The sequence below is a fragment of the Xenopus tropicalis genome, chromosome 8 (genome assembly GCF_000004195.4).
Source record: "Xenopus tropicalis strain Nigerian chromosome 8, UCB_Xtro_10.0, whole genome shotgun sequence".
Taxonomy (NCBI): Eukaryota; Metazoa; Chordata; class Amphibia; order Anura; family Pipidae; genus Xenopus; species Xenopus tropicalis.
This window is the reverse complement of record NC_030684.2, coordinates 98,335,566-98,351,040: the sequence shown is the minus strand read 5'-3', so window position 1 is coordinate 98,351,040 and position 15,475 is coordinate 98,335,566. Positions and strand designations below refer to the sequence as shown.

Genomic DNA, 15,475 nt, shown 5'->3' with positions numbered 1-15,475 from the left:
CTCTTTAACTGTTCTGTCCGTCTTAAGACTTTTATCGAGGACTTAAGCTAACCATACAAAAGGTGTATACCCAGACCTTGCATTCTCCAATCTATGACTACATTTCTTTGCCAATATCCGCCATTTTCCGGCACCTGGGCTGACACATTGCTTCTGGCTGCAGGCAGGGTAGGACGTGGATGCCAGCCACAGGGCTGAATCTCAGGCTGTTTTTCTGCAGGCCAAGAATAAGATCTGTGTCACATCAGCCTTAAAGTAGGTTTTGGATGCCATGAATCTGCCTTCAATGAAGAACTAATTGAATAACTTGTTCTATAAATACTAGAGAACCACATTACCCTGGCTAAAGGTGGCCATGCATGGGCAGATTTAAGCGGACTATTTAGCCCCTTCAGACTGATCTGGCACCTTATCTGACCTGTGTATAGGGCCTTCCAACAGGCCGCCCGACCAATATCTGGCTGAAAACTGACCAGATGTTGATTGGGCAGGTTTGATTCTTATATTGGATTGTGGACCACGTCTACTCGTTTATGCAGTTCTTGCTCCAACAGCTCCTATCTCTGTTGTAATCCAATCGTTTGAGACATGGAACACTTTATGTGTGCATATCAGGGAAAATATCTGCTCGGCTGACAAAGGGGCGATCATGTATGAATCATTGTAATACAGGTATGGGCTTCCCTTATCCAGAAAGCTCCAAATCACATTTAAAAGTGAATGCAGATTTTAAAAAATGGTTTACTTTCTGTATGTAAAAATAAGACAGTACTTTGTTCCTGACCCCAGCTAAGCTGCATGAATCCATATTTGAAACAAAACAAGCCTATTGGGTTTAGATAATGTTTAATTTACTTTTGGCAGATTTAAGGTATGGAGATCCAAATTACATAAAGTTCTGTTAAACAGAAAACACCAGGTTCCAAGCATTCAAATTGGCTATTATTCCAGAAAGCATTGCCATTTCCCAGTTTTATTAAACAAGCAATTTTTAAGGCTTTACCTTTACTTAATTATAACAAAGCATACATTCATATTAATTTGTAATCAATAACCATTTTAATTTAAATATTTTTAGTAGCATCAAGCGTGCAGCTCAAAATTACCTGGAAAACCCCAAGCATTCTGGATAACAGAGCCCATTCTTGCATATAAATGTACCAAATTGCTCAGAAACACTGAATGTCTTCCTAACTATATCTATAAGTTTGTGAAGGTTTGGGGCACACTTTGCTCCTATTGATGGCCTGCTTTTCTGTAAGCAATGAATCCCTTTAAACAAAGTTGTGGGTAATGAGATATTCCTCTGCTCCCAGAATAAAGCTTTTCACAGAACCAGAAGACCATCTCTCACTCTCTCCCCCTTTACATGGGAGTAATTTGCAAATGTTATTTTATTTTTACAGCTTTTTAAATGCAAACTACTTTATCCACTTTTTTCTTCTGTCCATGTAAAACATTTTAACAGCTTTAAACATAACAGCCCTGACCATGGGCAAAACATAGGAGTTTTAAATGTGTTGAAACTAAACCCCACACTGGTTTAAAGCCATCACAAGCAGTGTGTATGTATGATTTGGGTTTGTCTGATTCGCCTAATAAATGAGAACATGTAACATTCCCACAAGAACACGCATATTTAGGACAGCGACAGCATCCCAGAAGATGGGCAGTTATTGGGGGCATCTTTGGGGAGACAATGCTCTACTGATAAATGGCTGTGAATTTAAGGTTGTGAAGAAGCCCAAGGCAATAGGTGCTGTATTTCTCGCCTCTTGTGCTTTAGTTCTCCTTAAGGGAAAAAAAACAAGGAGTTCGAGTTCTGGTCTTAATTTATCTGTATATTAAATGCACAGCTTCTCCCCATACTGTAGGGCTATGTTCCACTACACCCAGTCGTTATGTTCTTACTGGAGTTTAGCATAATTGTGGCAGTGTGGGCAAGACCTCCTGCTTAGTGATTTGTGCAGCTTTGCTACATACTTACCATTTTATAACTTCCAGTCCTTTTCGCTCTGCTATTGGCAGCAGGTATTACAGGCCACTTTGCTCTACTATTATGCCCATAAGGCACTTATTGGAAATAAAACGAATACACGTACAGTTTGGTAATGGAGTTCAGTGATGAGTGCACATTTTACCCAAACACTTGCATGCAGGCCAAGAAAACAACGAGACTTGTCATTTAGGTTTCTATAGCAGGGACACATTTTAATGGCTGGCCAGCTCAGTCCTACCAACAGTACATCCATCTTTTGCCACTTGTCCGGAACGACATGAATATACTAAGCTGGAGCAGACTGTGCGGACTGTAATGCACTTACAATTAATCAGGTTTTGTCACTTGGAGAGTGAGGGGGGGTATTACAAAAAAACAAAAACTGTTTCGATTTCAATTGAAAACATGGTAAGCAGGAGTTAAACAAAAAGTGGGGGTCTGAGTTACACAATGTCTTAGACAGCCGTTTTTATACATAATACTATGTGATCATCGCAAACCAACATCCATACCTGCACACGCACCCAGGATGTATTTCAAAATGGAAATATATTAGGTGAATAACATATCGTTGCCATGAACAAAGCACAGAAAGAGCAGAACTAAATAATTTACATGGTAGGCAACTTTAATGCTGTAGTGCACTTATATATATATATATATAAAAAAAGTCCAACTCTTACTCCCATTCCAGCAGCTTGTTCCATTTCCTTGGTAATATCATAATTCAGGAGATGCAGGAATTATTGCCTAATAATTCTATACATAAACCAGTGTTCTTGGAAAACACTTGAATTGCTACGGTCATTTACAGTTTGTTTATTCCCCACCCCCAGCCCGTTATATTACAGCTTTAACTCGTTGGCAATTTTGGAAGCAATGTTTTTGAAAGCTATGGATGTCCCAGATATTCGCTTAAAGCGAACGCCATTTAGGGAGAGTCTTGGCAGTTTGCACACTTCCATCTCCCACTGCACAAGGTTTTCCGCATGACCGTCCCCGTGGACGCAGAAAAGTAAGAACCGTTCCCGCTGCTCATAGTCACAATTGTTGGCGTCCAAAACCTTGCGGATCTCGCGCATCATGTCGTTGGGATCCATGGAACTGGTGGTTTTCATGCTCCAAGTAAAACGCAGCGATCGCGGCTTGGATTCTTTGTTTTCATCTTTCTGGTCCCCTGACACATTACGACTAGAAGAGAAGAGAGGTTACTCTATTTGTTATCGGTTACTCGCCTTGTGTTCCCAAGATTCCAAGCATGCTGATTAAGAGGAAAATCCACCTTTTTATAGAATTTAAATAGGATGAAGGTGCAAGGGGTCTCAGCAACTCTCAAGCTGGACAGCCATGTTTCTTTATGGTTTTTGAATGTTACGTAAACAGATACCTGTAACCAAAGCACTGCCCGGTTGCTAGGATAAGTCATCATATCAACCAATCAGCAGCCTAAGATGGCAAGATGCAGATCATTTATTATTCTGAATTTTTCATTTTGTTGAAGACTGAATGCAAATTGCCTTGCAATGTAAAAGGTACACAGAAAGAGAATAGAGCAGTTCCCTGTTTAGCATTATAGGGACAGTAGTATTAATATCATTTACAATGATTTCTTTTTGGGGGGTTTCAAATTACATTTTCGCTCCCTTTTAAACTTCTTTAATTACCCTAGCAATCAGGCAGCAGCTTTAAAGTGCTATTCAACACTAGTTTAACTAATGGGGCTTGTGTAGTTTCTGTTAAAGGGGTAGTATGAAGTAGAGAGTAATCGTTTAAGTCAATTTGCAATTGGCCTTAATATTTTTTATTACTTGTGTTTTTTTTATATTTAACTTTTTGTTCAGCAACTCTCCAGTTTGGAATCAGCAGTTATCTGGTTGCTAGCATTCATATTACCTTAGAAACCAGGGGTGGCTCAAATGAGAAACTGGAATATGAATATTAATGAGAGCAATAGTTTACTTTCTATTCAGGCCTCTACTATTCATCTTCCAAACTACTGCTTGGATAAATTGGATTCTAGCAACCAGACTGTATAGTTGCTGAACAAAAAGCAAAATTATAATAATTTATATAATAATATAAAAATTATTTTGCCGTCTACATTATACTAAAAGTATATCCAAACGTCAAATACCTCTTAGGTAATTGTTTATATATCACCTACAAGAGTGTCTGACATAACCAATCTCTACAGAGTGGGAGGAGCTTAGGCCAAATGATCAAATTTTTCCGGTTCTTTATTACCGACTGTCCCATTGCTCTGCTCACCATTGCCACCAGTGCAAACACTAGGCATTTGTATTTACATATATGTATGTTTTTGTAACTACTGGCAGGTAGTAACATATGAGGTTGGCATGTAAAGAAACATTAAACAAGCAGATTATCATGGCAGCACATGCTTATGTCCATTTGTAGAGGAAGCGTTCATGGGTTAAAAATCAGTCAGCCAGGCATGCAAAGTTGCCAACATACACGAGCATATTAAAATAGAATAAAGTCCATGGTTTAATAAAAGGGAGACAAAGAAGCTGTTGGCCCTCACCTTGAGCCCTCATATCTCCCATTTCGTTCAGATTCAGTCGGGAGCCTCAATGAGGAAAAAAAACAAACAAAACAAAGGCAGGCAGGAGAGAGAAGAAAGATCTTTCACTATTGCACAAGTTCATGACTTCAGCAGTTACACTCTTTATACACCTGAAAGGGCCCCAAAATTCCACTAAAACCAACGGCATATGGAGCTCCCTAAGATTTCTTGCTCAGGGAGGCAAAACACCCGCAAAGGCTCTGTATAATTCCCCTGACCCAGCAAAAGCAGTTATTTAATGAGGAGTATTAACCTCTAACCTCTGTCACTGGCCCAAAAGCAAGAAATCGTGCAGGGAATATAATGCCTTGTGTGCCATTGCCCTAATACACATTTTCAGACAGTCAAGCTGCGCTACAAATAAAAACACATTTGAAACGGACTTCTTTACCTGGTGTATTTGCAATACTGCCTTCATCCCAAGACAAATTACTATGAAGAATAATTTTATTAATGTACACAGCAAATTAAAGCACAACAGTCCCTCTAAGCTGTGCATTGTACACAAATTGAGGTCAGTGCAGAATTTTATTCTGTCTAGCGCAGAGTTGTTTTTTTTGTAAACCATGTGGATGGGTTTTAAAAGTGCACAATTTTTTTTTTTTTTTACACACAGCCAAGAAAAATGAAAGGAAACAGTGTGAAAGGGGGATCACTACTCAAGCAGTTGGTGGGTGCTATCTTGTGCCGATTCAAGTCCTCCTCGCTGTGATCTCCCTACATGATGTGCAGTTGAAGCTGGTCTGTTCCTTGCGATTCCAATGCACATTCTCAATTTCGGCAATCACAATGAAGAGAACCCAAAGTGGTGCAAAATAACACTTGCTAACCTCGCAATGCTACTCAGGAAAAGTGATGGGGATGCCTTGGGGGGGGGGGGGGGGGGGGGGGGGGGGGGGGGGGGAGGATGACTAGGGTTTTGTAAATGTAATTGCTATTAAAATCAGTATCTGCCTCCTTAATAATGCAGCAAAGTCAACCTAAATGTAAAAATTAAGTTTTAGGGTCAACCTAAAAATCCTGTCTTCAGTTACATTTCCTTTCAGTATGCAAACTAAAATGTTATCTTCTTGTTTTCTATCAGACATGCACAAAGGATTACTTCTGAACTGCTAATGTATAATTTAAAAATCAATTTAATTTTTTTCTTTCCAACACCCCAGCAGCAGCAGCTAGCAACCCTAGGCTCTAAATCAGCAGTTCCCAAACTGTGGGGGCCCCAGTACACTTAGTGGGTGGGGTGAGCATGAAGGTCTGGTAAATTGAGATTTAAAGAGAAAGCCTGTTTGCCATCCCAGATATAACTAAAAGGTCAGCTTGAAAGTCTACTATGTTGAGATTTGGAGTGAGAGCTTATTTCCTGTCCTGTGGCTGATACACCAATGTTTTCCTATATCCTAAAGCATGTTAAGAACTATGGGGGGCTTGAACTGATTCTCTGATACTCTAAACATCTGCAATTTCATACATTAGTTGTTCTTATCTTAAAGAATAAGTAAACCTCTAAAACTACTTTCTCCCTGCATCCAGATTTATTTTCTCTATTACAGAAAGTTCAGCTACAGTTCTTTCTGACTGAAATGCTAGGAAGTACTTGTATGATTGTTCTTCTGCCAAATACTCACGTGAGCATTTTCCAGGTGGAAAAGCAAATCAAACATGCACTTCGGAGCATGGCCCAATGAAATCAGAAACTCTCTTATGGCTGTGATTGGAGTTTCACCGTTTGCTGAAAAACGCCAGCAGTGTCCACCCCTTGCATGACAATAACCTTGCATCGGTTACAGAGCACCTGGTAGAATTCTACTTGCAAAACTTTATTTGGAATTGCATGCTCAGCAGGGGATGCACGGTATGCAAAAACCAGATCTAACAAAAGCCCTATGCTGCATGGTTTACTAGCATTTTATTCCGGAGGGAGACCTTAAAGCAGCTTATATGAACCTGGAAGCTGAAATTACTGTTTTAGTCCTTGCCCTATTAGTGGTGCTTCATGATAAAAACAAATATATAACAGCATATAAACACACTGCAGGAAAAAGAAGCTAAATGAACTCTACCAACACCAAAAACCGCACATCAAGCTTGCAACTGACACAGTTATACAAGAAAGTAATATACCTGCAGCTGCCAGGCATTCATCTAACGCACAAAACCAGACATCTTGCCTTGTTTTGGTTTTCCCTGGACCTCATAAATAGTTTGTGCCCGTTATTCTAGTAGCAAATTGCAGGGGTGCCTGAATGTTGCCTGTGCTTGGGTCAAAAAGTAGAGGTTCTGGCACAGGTTAGCTTTGAGGTGAGGTTTACTTATTGCTAATTATCAATATGTCAGCTAAGCCCCTGCTTCTAGGTGTTTTTCCTTTGATTCCCCTCTGACCTCATTTACTGGTGTCAGTGCCAGGGCTCAAACTGAGTTTGGGTTGGGTCACTGATCCATCATCCACACATTACCTTTAACCAATGACTGGGATCAAGTTTGCATATTCAGTTTTTCACAATAAGCTATATGGGCTTTAAAGAAAACCTATATCCCCAAGCAACGTAGGTCCCTATAAAAAATATTGCATAAATAAGCTCATGTAATACCCTGCTTCATCTAATTAAACCATTTTTATAAAAATATACTTTTTAGTAGTATGTGCTATTGGGTAATCCTTGATAGAAATTAGCCATTTTAAGTACTAAGGGCTGCCCCTGGGATCATGCAATTCATGGATCACACAAAACAAGGGCACACATTAGGTCACATCAGCCATCGGTTTGGTACGATTCTGCAGTAGGTCACTTAATATTTTATAAACTGCTGGTTTAGCATTCATTTTGGGGGGTATAGTTTACTACTTTCTAGTCTACTTTGACAAGTCCTTTCCAATTCCTCATGTACTCAGCATGATTTACAGACAACCACATGGGGTTATTCATAAAGGTGGGGCAAAGTTAAACTGATTATTTAGGAAACTGCAGCAAGCCATTACATTTCTGTTGTGTGCCACTTTTAAAAAATCTGATGACAAATTTAACACTAATTTTGGGATAACTCTACTTTTGTGAATTCCCCACCCCCACAGTATAGAGGATTAGGCACCTGTGCTACCGTGTGATTAAAAAGCTGCTGAGGACTAGGTGTAGAAGTATTAGAGTAATTAGAGCTGTGGTACATGGGGAGATTAGTTGCCCGCGACAAATCTCCCCAACCGCGCTGCGATTTCCCTGAAACCATGGAAGTTGCCTTGAGAGGAAACTTGCGCGATTTTGGGGAAATCGCGGCTCCGCGTATGCCATCCCAGCAGCGATTTACATTCTCGCTGGTGGGATGGCATTTCGGGGAGATTTGTTGCTGGCGACTAATCTCCCCGTGTGCCACAGCCCTAACAAACAGTGCACCATTTAATATTGTTGAAAATGCAGATTTTTAGCTTTTGTTAATCTACTAATGAATCAGAAGTCCAGGGTACTACATTCTATTTTTACGAGATATACAAATACACAATAACAAACCAGCATTGTGTACCTTATATACCAAACAGCCGGATTTTGGAATTACTGTATATACTCGAGTATAAGCCGATCCGAATATAAGCCGAGGTACCTAATTTTACCTAAGAAAACTGGAAAAACCTATTGACTCGAGTATAAGCCTAGGGTGGGAAATGCAGCAGCTACTGCTAAGTTTTAATAATCAAAATAAATACCACTAAAATTACATTAATTGAGGCATCAGTGGGGTATATGTTTTTCAATATTTATTTCAAAGAAAAACAGTAAACTAGCTCTGTAAGCGGAGAAGAGGGTCAACAAAAACAATATGAGTACTACCCCACGTTCATTTCACATTGGCAAACTGGAAGCAGACCCAGTCCCAGAGGAGATGTAAGGGGAAATAAGTATTGCTAGTGGGAGCCTAGGCCAGGGCACTGGAGGGTCTGGTTGCAGGTGGCCTAATTTGCACATAAAGAAGAGAGGCTGCTAGTCTAGAGGGACCCATGGCACCCAACTCGAGTATAAGCCGAGGGTGACTTTTTCAGCACATTTTGGATGCTGAAAAACTAGGCTTATACTCGAGTATATACAGTATGCGCCCCATAGGCCAGTGAAGATAGTACCCCAACACAGACCCCCCCCGCTGCCACCATGCCAGCACTCGTTTGTCTCCACCCACATAGCAGGGCTTTATTCTTTATTCTATTTCTACTAGTAGGGAGAGGCAAGCCTTTACTAAAACTTTGCCTCCCCTGGCCAGGTCTCTGTGGCCTTCCCACAAATCCAAGCCTGACACCAAATGATTAGTGGCCAAAATTTATTTAGAGAGTAAATTCACACAAGAAGCCTTGGAAATCTAGTAGCCTTTTTCAAGGGTAGACAATTACCTACCAGGTAAAGTGTCTGTATTTTCAAAAAGTATATTGAATAGCAGTCATAGGAAGAGAACAAACATGCTAGAGTAGACCCCCCCCTCCCCCTAAAGAGGACGCCTGTACGTCTGAAGGTATGTGGCCTTAGTGTGGCTTAAAATAAACTGAGTGGAAAATCAAATAAATCATGCACATATGAGTTGTGTTTAAACACAATTGTTCACAGTGCAATCAATGGTTTTTACAAGTTTTCCATTCACCACTATGGGAATCCAGTGTAGAAAGAGGTTTGTGCAAACTAACATACCCCAGTAGTTGGGATATCTTTCAGGAGACTACAATATTAAGAAGGATTGAAGTAACAGGAAGTACAAATCCCAGACGGTGCATTTTAAGCAAATAATCTAAATATATTCTTTTTCATAATTTGGTGGCCAAAAAAAATCCTGTTGGGTTTATTTTATGTTTACTTGTTTTTTAATAGACTGAAGGTAACGGTGATCCAAATTACAGGAAATTCCCAGGCCCCAAGCATTTTTTAGATTACAGATCCCATACCTGTAACCTTGTTATGAAATATGGCTTTAAACTAAAAAAGTTTGACAACTGCAAAGGAAAAAACAATGAATAAGTTGACTCTCATGTAGCTAGAGTTTAAGTGCCCATAGAAAACTTAAGTGATAACAGGCACCAAAGTATATAATAAATCATCTATTAGCACTTAAAATTTAGCTATGTGGGAGTGCAATTTATTCATTACGTTTGCAGCCCATAATAATTTTGAAGTGTTCATTGTGCTCCCCTGATTCCACTACACTATATTTTTCATGTTTAAGGAACATTAATCATTCCTATCACCAATACACAATTGTCAAATGGAAGGGATGCATGAAATGAGTGTACTGGGATTAGAATTCAACTGCTCCTAATTATAGGGGTGGTTCAGGTTAACTTTTAGTATGTTATAGAATGTCCTATTCCTAGCAGTTTTGCAATATGTCTCCATTTATTTTTTTAAATTTATTTTCCTCTCTTCTACATCTTTCTACTTTCCTACTTTCACATGGAGGTGGAGGTGCTGGAAACACCCGGCAGGCAAAACTATTGCTTTGTGAGGTTACCATTTACTATTGTTACTTTCTATTCAGTCCCTCTCCTATTTATATTGCAGTCTCTTGTTTAAACCATTGTCCATTTGCTGAGGTAAACAAGGCCCTAGCAATTAGATAGCTGATAAAATTCCAAACTAAAGAGCTGAACAAAAAGCTAAAAAAATAAAAAAAATGAAAACCAATTGCATTGTCTCAGAATATCAGTGTCTATGTAATACTAACAATTTATTTAAAGGTCAACAACCCCTTTAAAGGAGAAGGAAAGGCTAATTCGCTTGGGGGTGCCAAAATGCTAGGCACCCCTAAATGACTTTAATCGCTTACCTTGTACCCCGGCTGGTGCCCCTGTTAGGAGAAAACAGCACCAGCCCGGGGTAGCTGCAGCGAGCACTTCCTTCTTCCAGCAAATTCCCTTTTCACTCAGAGTGAAAAGCCGACGTCTCTGTTACAGCTCGGCTTTTTCACTCTACTGCGCATGCACGGAACCAGGAAGAAGGAAGCGCTACAGGTACCCCGGGCTGGTGCAGCTCTCTCAGAACAGGGGCACCAGCCTGGGGTACAAGGTAAGCGATTTAAGTCACTTGGGGGTGCCTAACATATTGGCACCCCCAAGTGACTTTGCCTTTCCTTCTCCTTTAAGTGGGACAATTTTAATTTATGGTGTAAAATTGATCTAGGTGTACAAAAAAATATATGTGAAATGTTTAAAAATAATTATGTGGAATGTTTAAAAATAAATATGTGGAATGTTTAAAATGTTCACTAGCATATTATCTAATATGTTAATATTGTGCTTAACCATCCTTTAGTGAACCCTCATAGTATTACCAAATATTCGGTTACTGTGAACTGGGTATTTAATGGGTCAAACCACTTGGCACGCAGAACCTCAGGTTTGTACAGTTGAGGAAGAAATTCTGTATGTAGGACTCCCCCCTTACTTAGAAAGAATGTTCTGCATCAGACTTTGTACATGGAGTTGGCTTGTGGCCAGAATTGTACAATTTTGCTATAGCCATTCCATCATTAATTGAACATGTAAAGCACTGTGTATACAGCAACAGTTAAACTTCTACATTACAGCATTTGACACTTTTTGTGTGTAGCCCCACATATTTATAAAGCATTTCAAAAGGTGTTTTTCTCAGATTTTACACCAAAAACGTCTAGTTTTGTTAAAAAATTAGTTCAATCTCTGCAAACGCTATTTATAAAATTCTAACCACCTGCCTGGGTCCCATGGGCCAACGGATCATCTCGATACTGGGCACCTCAAGGAAAACATACTGGGGAAAGGTATGAGCAAATAAGCACAACTTTAAATGTATGGCCAGCTTTACAGTAATACTGCTCTACTTCTGGTCATTAACTTTATTCCAAACAAGAACCGAATCATGTGCTCAAAATTACACACTATTACTTAAAAATTTAAAATGGTGCTTCTCTGTATTTTAAGAAAAATGCATACACCAATGGGCATGAGGTCTACAACAGCTGCTACCAGAATAGCTTCCAACGAAGCAGAACTTGCTCTGCAGCAGCAAATGAATATAATTTGGTAACAATGTTTGCTGGCACCTGTACCCCATAATGAACATGTATAATGATGAATACGACGGGTAAGGCCAGGGTGTTTATCATAAGTGTCAGGCCTGGTTAAAAAATACATTGCTGGTGAATAGTATCAGTTTGGGTAAGCATCAGAATCCTAATATTAAATGGCAAGGAAAGTTACTATCACTGGGGTGCCAAATGTTGGGCAACCCCCAGTGATTGTAATCACTTACCTGATACCCAGGGCCCCTGTTAGCAGAAAACTGCACCAGTCCAGGCTACATGTGACTGAGAGATTCTCTTCAGTCTATCTTCATCCTTGCAAATAATGGGGCTGGCGCATGCGCAGTAGGGTTGAGATGCAGACTTTTTTGTTAAAGTTCGGCTTTTCACTCTACTGCGTGTGTGGCATGAAGACAGAAGAGGATCGCTCAGTCACAGATACCCTGGGCTGGTCCAGTTTTCTGTAATTGCTTATCGCTTGCAATCACTGGGGGCACCTAACATTTTGGCATCTCTCAGCGATAGTAACCTTCCTTCTCCTTTAAACATGTGTAAATGTTACAAAACATTTTTATACTGAATTAGCTTATATATTAAAGCTAGTGGCAGTATAGCCACATGGCCAGCCCCTAACCAAGTAAAGCAATAATTTCTATTTCCCAGACAAGAGAAATATCAAAAGTCACACCCTACTACCCCGCCCCCACAAACTTACCTTTTAAAAATCAAACATAAAATTAGTTAAGGAAAACTAAAACACCACAAATATTTTTGCATGCTAAGTGTATATTAGTACATAAAAAAGATGGAATTTTATGATGCATATGACTACAATGGCTGTACAATTGCACAGGGCATGCTTAGATCATTAAAAGGTACAGCAGCCATTGGATAGAATGAAAGGAAAATTCTTTGGGTTTTCCACCTCGGACAAATATTTAGTTCTCAGCAGAAAGTTTAGTATTCAGAATATCAGAATCAGAAAAGACAAAAAAGGGAGGGGGTAGTATATGCAACTTCATTCCTACCTTTTTATAAATCTGAATGACATGTTTCTATAAAAAAACAAATTGAGTAGAAAAATTAAAATGAGCAAAATACTGAAGTGTGCATTCCATATATAACAGGCTAAAGAACATTAACTAAATTAACTACCAGGTAAATGGTATAATCGGCATGCACAGTTAACCCAAATTTAAACCATTTGGAAAATAATGGAACTGAAAAATTTATGCAAAAGAGCACTGGACATGCATGTTTTGTCCATAGAAACACAAAATGTACACCTGACCACAAAAAAACTGCTCTGTTTTAGATACGCAGATGATACACAGAAAGCAGTTTACTCCAACACTTTTGCTAGCAAGTCAAAATGTCTCAGATAGAAATAATGCAATCCTTTATTACCAGCAAACAAAAAGTGGATACAATAAACTGGCTGCTAAATGTATCAACAAAATATACCCAGGAATTGGAGGATCTAAATCTGGAAGCCACCCAGACATGATACAAGGTTTTATTCTTTAACAAAATGATCCGGCAGAATCAATGTTTCTATTTTTCACTGAAAGGGAGAGTAAAACTTAAAACTAAATGTAAATAAAAGTAAAATTTTGGCTCGGGTTTTGTCTCTCGCATAGTATAGGGTGCTCTGTATTGTAAAATATTTTTAAGATGACACATGAGGGCTATGGCGTTCAAGGCATATTTATTGAGGAATTATACATGATTAGAACAGAAAACAGCATCTTCAAAGCTCTTCATACTACCCTGCGAGATCTCTAAGTAAGACTTTTCCAGTCTTACTAATTGGATTATTAGACATGGTGGTATCACATAAGACCATCACAATCTTCTTTCACACTTTGCACAGTTGAGGCCAAAGATTGCAATCAGCCCAATAACAGCACCCCCATTCATCTCTACAGAGTCGTATGAGAAAATTACATAGAACTCCATGTATCCCTTTAAAATGTATTTCAGGTTACCCATATCCAAAACTTCATACTAAATTTCATAATAAACATGCAAGAATTCTTTAATCTGATTGTTTTTTATGGCTCTCATAATAGAACACAAACAGCCATACAAGACGCAAAACAATAGAACCCCGACTTTTACATTTCCAGGGGACTGTGTCAAAACAGCTTAAATTCTGGGAAAATGTTACATCTGGGAGAGGAAAAATGCAGCTCAAACAGAACAGTGTCAATTCCAGGAAAAATAAAATCTGGGGACCTAAAATCGGGGTTCTACTGTATCTGCAAATATATCCAGTACAATATCACAGGCCATAACATGGCTGTAAACTCTGGTATTTTTGACTGGTCTCAAAAAAATGTGAGAAATAATGTGCGATAGAAGGACCACAATTTGTCATGGATATAGTCCTGACTAATAAGCTCTCCTTGGGATATAATGGTTACAAAATTGGGTCGAGCAACTGTATAATTGTAACTCAGCACACCCACTTGGGTGACAGTCCAAGAACATAAAATTTAAGTGCGACATTTATGGCATATTTTAAGTTGGCATCAAATGGTTTTCGGTTAGGAAAAAGCCTCTATGTTTAAGTATAACCAATAAAATAAACTATATGTAACAGTGAATGGTGTTATTGAACTAAGTATTTCACACAAGCAAAATCATTCTGAATAGTTTTATTAGAGTTGGTTACAAGCAGGTTAAGATGGAACTAATGTAAACTCCATAAAAATCAGAAATCAGAACAAAACATTCTCATTTAAAGTCACTAATTTGGGATTAGTATGTCGTGATATGTCAACATAACTTCTGGACCAGCCAGATCGATATCATCCCTATGGTTTTAGAAATCAAGAAACTTAGAATTCAGTACATATAGTTTAGAATTATTTGGCCCTGAGAAAGCTTTTAATTAAACAGCAGCAGGTACAAAGCATAACATTTATTACTGACAATGACAAATTTATGTAAACTACTAGGGCTGCCAAACATTGCATTAAACAGTAAGAATACATTCAATTTAAGATGCCTTAAACACACACCTGAAACTGTTAATATCGGATGTCCTCTTTGGGCCTAGAAAAGACCCCAGTACGATACCAGCATCAAAACTCAAATGGTGTCGGGAGGGAGTGTTTTGGTTGTTGTTGCAATGGTTTAAGAGAGTGGTTCACCTTTAACTTAACTTTCAGGATGTTTTAGAATGGCCAATTGTAAGCAACTTTTCATTTGGCCTTGATATATTTTAGTTTTTGAATTAAGTGTATTCTTAAGAATCTTTTCAGATTTCAAATAGGGTCACTGTTCCCAACAGTTAAAAAACTATTGCTCTGTAAGGGTACAATTTTATTGTTACTTATTACTTATAGGAAAGGACTTTCATAGAAAAATATCAATCTCTCGTTCAAACCACTCCCTGGCTGCTAAGGTAATTCGAAAACTAGTAACCGGTTAACTGCGGAAATTCACAATCGGAGCATTGAACAAAGTGGAAAAGAAAAAAAAAAAAAAAATGACAACCAATTGTAAATTCTCATAATATTACTCATTATATCATACTAAAAGTTAACTCAAAGGTGAATAATCCCTTTAATAGAGAATCAGAACTGCTAGGGGACCAGTACCAGATTAACAGAACACTTAAAAGAATGTTAGTTAAACAAGAATATTTTCACCCAGCTTTAGCAGAACCCTTGACTGGCGTATTGTACTAAATCTCTCTAGAAGTTAAAATGTCCATTAAAAAAATAATCTTTTGTGGTTTGCTTTGGCAAAAGGGAGGAAAAGCAGAACTGTGCAAGATACTTAACATGGAGGTAGATCCACTGTCTAAAAAGACACTTATACTATTTATTGCATAGGAGTCATTACTGAATGCGGAT

The 15,475-nt window shown here is 38.7% G+C and overlaps 1 protein-coding gene across 5 annotated transcripts in view; it reads right to left on the bottom strand.

Annotated features, from left to right (window-relative positions):
• Positions 1-2,184: 2,184 nt before the first annotated feature.
• mark3 (microtubule affinity regulating kinase 3) overlaps positions 2,185-15,475 on the bottom strand; it is a 51,622-nt gene continuing 38,331 nt past the window's right edge. For 2 of the 5 annotated variants that reach the window (XM_031891422.1, XM_004917178.4), the window contains 2 exons: positions 4,545-4,589; positions 2,185-3,190 (listed from right to left, as the gene is read on the bottom strand). In XM_031891422.1, coding sequence (XP_031747282.1) covers positions 2,845-3,190; positions 4,545-4,589 — 391 coding nt within the window. In that variant the 3' untranslated portion in view covers positions 2,185-2,844. Of the gene's footprint in view, positions 3,191-4,544; positions 4,590-12,637; positions 12,665-15,475 lie in introns of all 5 variants that reach the window. The other 3 variants (XM_004917177.4, XM_002939726.5, XM_002939727.5) reach the window with 3 other exon arrangements.